This window comes from Antrostomus carolinensis, unplaced genomic scaffold (assembly GCF_000700745.2).
Source record: "Antrostomus carolinensis isolate BGI_N321 unplaced genomic scaffold, ASM70074v2 scaffold6282, whole genome shotgun sequence".
In the NCBI taxonomy this organism is placed as follows: Eukaryota; Metazoa; Chordata; class Aves; order Caprimulgiformes; family Caprimulgidae; genus Antrostomus; species Antrostomus carolinensis.
In genome coordinates, this window is record NW_010298852.1 from 28,386 (window position 1) to 34,645 (window position 6,260).

At 40.9% G+C, this 6,260-nt stretch overlaps 1 protein-coding gene across 1 annotated transcript; it reads right to left on the reverse strand.

Annotated features, from left to right (window-relative positions):
- Positions 1-1,688: 1,688 nt before the first annotated feature.
- On the reverse strand, positions 1,689-5,180 carry FGF6 (fibroblast growth factor 6). Its single transcript, XM_010162585.1, has 3 exons — positions 4,841-5,180; positions 3,830-3,933; positions 1,689-1,865 (listed from the first exon to the last, which is right to left on the reverse strand). Exons 1-3 carry the CDS (start codon positions 5,178-5,180, stop codon positions 1,689-1,691), a joined length of 621 nt encoding a protein of 206 aa, XP_010160887.1.
- Between the last annotated feature and the right edge of the window lie 1,080 nt (positions 5,181-6,260).

The window sequence follows — 6,260 nt, forward strand, 5'->3', positions numbered from 1 at the left end:
TAAACTGAGGATCTGGCCCTGACAGTGTTTTTTGTGCATGTCAGAAGGCTCAAATTCATCATGAATAGACAACCCCCGCAAATAGAATGGCATGTCAAGGCTGGACATAGCCACATTTTGGCTGGATATGGGAGATTATCTTGCACTCAGATGTTCACTTCTGCAGCAGCATGGTCCATCTATGCTGAAAATGCTCATGGTCTGACATTGCATTCAATCTAGTTTCAAATTTAGTAGCACACCATCAATGCAGGAATCCCAAGGCTTCTGGCAACTGACATTTATAGTGACTATTGACTTAGGGCCTCTTAAAATACACTTTCAAAGACACAGAGAATGTAGCTTCATTGGTGATCTGGAAAAAGGTTGTCAAAATAGTAAGGCAAGGTTATGCACTATTTGTATGGCTTCTAGGAGAGCTTTGGAGAGTATTTCGTACAACTTGCTCTGTTGTCTTTGAAATTGATGCTTTGCAACTGACAGAAATTGGAATTACAGCACAAATTCCTCTGTCTCAGACTAGGAAGGCATGCTCACATAACCTTCTTGCCCTGTCCTTCATACCTCGGTGAGGTATGATAGAGAAGAAGCAAATATACTTAAAGCAGTTAATAGAAGAAAATTCAAAATGGAGAAGTTTTCTAAAATAATCCTTTGCTGGAAGCTTCCATGATTTTCATGCATTTTATAAAATGCCTCTTACAGATCAGTTCTAGTTCTTAGAGATTAACAAGGTTCAGCCTAAAAGAAATACAGTGCCTTTAAATATATATGTTCTTTTATGTGTGCTTGCATATAAAGGCACCTGCACATCTAGAGACTGGGATGATTGATCCATTAGATGTAATTACATGGATACACACTCACACATCCCATGTCATATATACACATGTATTTATATTAAAGATGTACACATCTATATTTGAGGTGGGTCTAAACTAAGATCACAAAACGCCAAGGGGGTGGCATTCAAAATCCTCAGCTCCAAATATATTCTGCAGTTGGGATGCATCTGTGATTTATCCTGTGGCCCTTCCTAAGGGAAACTAGGTCTTTGTTTTGCCAACAAGTCCACGTGAGGAGACCCTGGAGAATCTCTTCAGAGACAGAGGGGCTCTGAGGGTAAAAATTTTGCTTGTGTAGGAACAGTTATGGAACAGGCACCCTAATGATCAAAATAGATTGAAGAATAGTCCGGAAGGGACAGGACACTGTGCAGAAGGGGAGGTGCAGGCAGATGTTCAGATGGAGTGAACTGCTTGAAGCTCTGGTGAAGCAAAGTCATCTGATGATTTGGCCCATGACATGTAAACAACTCACTGTGAAGGTTATTATCTGAGGTAATTCATATTAATTAATAATTAACCTAAGATTGATTAGATTATTATCCACAGCCATTCTATATCTTCCAAATATCTTTTTTCTTTTGGAGTCCAACTTGCATTTTTCTCTGTTCAGCACCAAGGGAGGCATACAGCCATGTAAAATGTGTACAGAGTAGAAGAGAAGCAGCATCATATTACCTATCTATGTGATGAATCTAGTACAAATACTTTTATCCAAATATACACATACATATATAGATTTTTTTTCTCAATGAACAGAATAAATACTTTACCTGGGAGATTATTCCCATGTGCAAAATGAAACAGTTTTTCCTGGGATTTAATCTTCTGCTTTGCTCATGTTCATATTCTCGGTAAAAAGTGGGTCACTGTCATAGCAGGAGAAACCTTGTTTCCTCTCTTCACTCTCCCATGTTTGCTGAGTGCTATGTAAGCACCACGGTAAGCATTTGATTCATATGCATTGTAGTTATTGGGCAGCAAAGTTTCTTTGAATTTGCACTCATCTTGGAAAACAGCCTAAAGAATAGGAAGGGGTGGAGGGAAGAAAAAAGCAGGTAAAATAAATATTTCATGAAAGCTCAAGTAGGTTTTTTTTACTATCTTTTTACAGAAGAACTTGTTGCAATGTGCAACAGGTGGGGCCAGGGTGACTGCATCCCGCAATAAATCTCCCTCCTCAGAGCTAATATGGTGTCAGATGAACCCAGATGCCACCTGTCCAGATAATGGGCTGTGTACTTCCTGTGACAGATCAAGTTAATTCATCATAAACCATGGATTTCTCCATTTTATTTGCAAGCAATGATGTCTGTCAGCACCATGCCCTTTCATCCAAATGATGCAGCTTTATTTCACACCTCTCCTCTGCAAGAGGTCCTGTAATTTATAAAAGAATGATATGCTGACTGTCAAAACCTTCAGTTCTCTGACAAACAGCACTGTCCAGGGAGAACTATTTGCTTGAATAAAGCATTTGAATAAGACCTCAGATCAGCACTAAATCTTTTATTTTTTAAAATCATTAGTGATATTATAGTTAACTGATAGTGAGATATGCAGCAGGAAAAGTTTTTTATTTCTTCATGTCACATCACATAAAGTTCATAAGAGGGAGTTATCTGGGAGAGGAGGTGCAAGGAAAAGCAGAAGACAAACACAGAGCACCAAGGAAATCAAAAGAGAAACCAGAATAATTCCTTGACATCAAATGTCTGGCACATGAGACACAACCAGTTGTGTTCTATTTGGACATCTTTGTAATAACACCATTCCAAGTTTGTAAGAATTTAACTTAGGGCATTGCACTGTGCAAGGGAAAATGCACATCTCTTACAGCTTTTAAAAATACCTTTGGAAATAAGCAAGACTGAACTGAACTGGGAAAAAAGAAAAAATCAAAGGGATCTTTGAAGCCCGACCCTGAATTTCTTTAGAAAGACCTAGTCAAGCAAAGCGGTTGGGCTTGTGGCATTTTTTAGGTGCTTAAATCAGACATGAACCTCAAAATATCCCACTCGTTATCGGTGTGAGAAGGAATCTGTCAGGTTAGTAATGGCTATGGGTCCTTCACAACATTTGGTCTTTTATTGAGCAACTGAAATGCTCTATTGAAATTACAGCTGTTTCAAAGGAAATGGCTTAGTTGTTTCCTGACAAAAAAGATTAATGCAATCAGTGTCATTCATTACTTTGACGTGGACTGCTTTTGCCTACTTCCCAGAGCCAGCTTCTTTCAAACGTGCTTCCAAACAAATGCCTTTTCTGCTGAATGTTGAGACTTGCTCAGGCCTCGGAGATTAAATTGTATTTAGATGGCATAGCTAGCACTTGCTAGATGAGGCTGACCGTGATGGTGTTTCAGTATGACTTGCGTACTGTTGTTAATGACTACTATTGTTTTCTCACACTTTGGGACTGATCTCACAAAACTGGTCCTTAAAATAACCCCAAGCACATATGTGGAATTTGTAGCATAGGCTTCCTATTTATTCTTCATGGTGGGGTTGGATTTGGTAGGCGGAAGTACACAGTTGTGATTTTACTAATGGTAGCTGGTATAGACAGCTCTAGTTGTGCCTCATCCTTCTGCTTTACATGCAATGCAATGCAAGAGAGAATCAACAGGGTTCACTCTTACTAGAACATGTCTGCAACGCTGAGCCCTTAGAAGAAGCTATGTAATTAATCTGTACTATTTGCAGAATACATTAATTTTCCTAGGGTGCTCCTTGTACAATCTTATTGGAAAGCTTTCAAATACATTTTATCTTTAAAATAATAGACCTCTAGCAGCCACGCTGCTTGTTGTACTAAATAACACTGGTGACACCGGGCTGGGCAAGCTCCCTGTAATTGAAAAGCTATTTTTCTCTGCTTGTAATCAGAGATTTTCAGGAAGAAAAACCAAACCAACCAAACAAAAAAACCCCAAAAAACAAACCCTTGCAGCCTTTGTTTAAGCTTTGAAAAATTGTACTCACTGTTCCGTACAACTTCCCCTTGTCGTTCATTGCGATGAAGAGAGCACTTTTCACACCAAACAGGCTGACAACACCTCTCTCTACAGTGGATATTTCAAAAAGACCTAAAAAATAAGAAGTTCAATAGAAGTGTTAGCGCAGAATTTATAGCTAATCAAATGCAATTCAGATATAATTGATTTATTTTAAAATCATAATGAACACGTCATATTTTCTTTATTATAATTATCTCTCTAGTCCAGTATAATAAAAACACACAGAGAAGATCTTGTTTTTTCCTACATGCTGTAGGATTTTAAAATAATTCTGGAATCATAGTCACATGCTGTATAATCCTTTTGTTCTATCAGACTCTTTTGATCTGTCAAACTCTTGGGCTTTCTAATAAGTAAATTATTTTTATCTAATATGCTTTAATTACAACGTTTGTTATTGAGCTTCAGAGAAGTGTGGTTTGCATTTTGAAGTTCCCTGTGACACCTTAGCTGCAAAAGATTTCAGCAACTGCCCTCTACAGGAAATTCAAATCCATAGGGCTAATGCTTTTCTTTCAGTCCTACAGTTACAGAAGAGCACTCATGAGAGCAAGAAAACCAGGAGCAGCAAGTCCCTTCCATGACTGACTGTCCCAAAGGCACTGGTCAGCTAGGATTCAAAACCCATGCTTTGGCACTCTGAGCTCAGCAAAAACCTCCCAAATTCAAGAGGCGAATGAGAAGGTGAGGAGTGAGCAAGTGCAGCAGAGACACAGTTTTCAACCTGGTTTGTCTTCTCATCTGTGCGGTAAAGCAGAGTAAAAATAAATTGCGTCTAAATTTGTCTGAGCATTTGTGACATGCTTCAGCCTGGAGGGTTCTAATGTTTATTGATCCCAGAGACTTTTAAAAGGCAACAGATGTAGCACAGATTAATAATATCAAGTAATAACATTTGCATTCTATGAAGGGTAATTACTAGAGTTCACAGCAATTAAGTGACATCTATTCTATTTCATTTCTGGATGCAACTCACTGTATTGGTTTTCATTGTGAACTCCGCTTATCCTTCCGTCTGGGAGGATTTGAAGGTGAAACCCGATGCCCACGTTGCAGTAAAGCCTCCGCTGCCTCTTGATTCCTAGCAAATAGTCACTCTCCCAGTTCACATCTGACTTCTCCCCTGACATCCCAGCAATGGACCTGGACAACAGAGACTGCCATCCTCTTTCCAGCAATGTGCCATTAGTTCTGCTTACAACTGGATGTGCTGAAGCAATCCCAGCTAGAAAACCCAGGAGAATGAAAGCAGGCAACGTCCGGTGAATGCTGGCTTCGCAGGACATAGTGATGAGAAGTCTTTGTGCAGTGGCCATCCGGTTCACCTCCTGGGCACGTGGTCAGAATTAATGGCCCTAAAAATACCGCCCTTCTTGTTTTTCTCTCTTCAGCATGGTGGCAGAGGCTTATTTTTGGAAAGCAAATAGAGATTGCTGTCATGAAACTAAAGCCCGATAGCAGTTGGGTTGGAAGCAGAGACAGGCCAGCAGGACTCAAACTGGCGGGGACCATGTTTTGTAGACCTTGCTCTCCAGTGGGCAGCCTCAGTTATATTTGATTGACCCATCTTTATAGTGCAGAGGGTGTCCCTCCCCACATCATCACTCTGACATCAACAGCTTGCCAAAGGTAAGCCTGCCACGGCTGTAACACTAACCTGCTCTCCTCCCAGGCTGGCTGAGGTTTGATGAGTGCTGTCACCCAAGGCTGGAGGAGGCAGGAGTGGGGTTTCATTGGCTGCTGAAAGCGAAGGAGTCAAATTGGTCGGGCAGTCGCAGGCCTCACAGGCGGCTTCCTTATTTAGAGAAGAAGGTGTAAAAACAGTTATGGACCTCATCAGCGAGCGATGAAAACTTTGCTGTCACTTCCTTGGTGGCACGATCACTGGGTGTATGTCAGGGCAGCTCAATATTTGGGGACAATTGGCTTGAAGTAGCCTCCGCTCTTTATGTAAGTACTCAGCAAAACCAAGGCACCTCTTATAGCGGCCCACGTGCTAACAGCTTGTCTGTACCTCTAAAAGGAGTGCTCCTGGCTGGTTAACAGAGAGATAAGCCACGTTGAAGGGAAAGGAAGCCCCGGGGCTTGCTCCTACTGTTTTTCTGCTCTTTGCAGCAGCAATTCTGCTGAGCAGGGCGTGCAGGCTGGAGCATTGATCTTGCAGTTACGCGTAGCTGGGGACATTGATGTGTTCTTAAGTGTTCCTGTTTTTCACTGAGGTGACTTCCAAGTGATGGCATTTATTTGAGGAGGGTGTGTGCCTGTTGCAGGGGTGCAATTGTATTTGCCTTAGCAAGACAAGGGATTAGGTAATGAGTTAAAGAGAAAAAAAAAAAAGGAAATGGCCTCACATCTCTACTGTTTCACTGTCTCTTTTCCTCAATCCCAAACACTCC

Bases quoted from the DNA above. Each gene is read 5' to 3' on its own strand.
- FGF6 (XM_010162585.1), bottom strand. From the start codon at position 5,180: ATGGCCACTGCACAAAGACTTCTCATCACTATGTCCTGCGAAGCCAGC. The intron at 3,934-4,840 runs GTGAGTTGCATC...CTTATTTTTTAG, and splicing joins TCACAATGAAAACCAATACA to GTCTTTTTGAAATATCCACT. The intron at 1,866-3,829 runs GTGAGTACAATT...CCTATTCTTTAG, and splicing joins AGGGGAAGTTGTACGGAACA to GCTGTTTTCCAAGATGAGTG.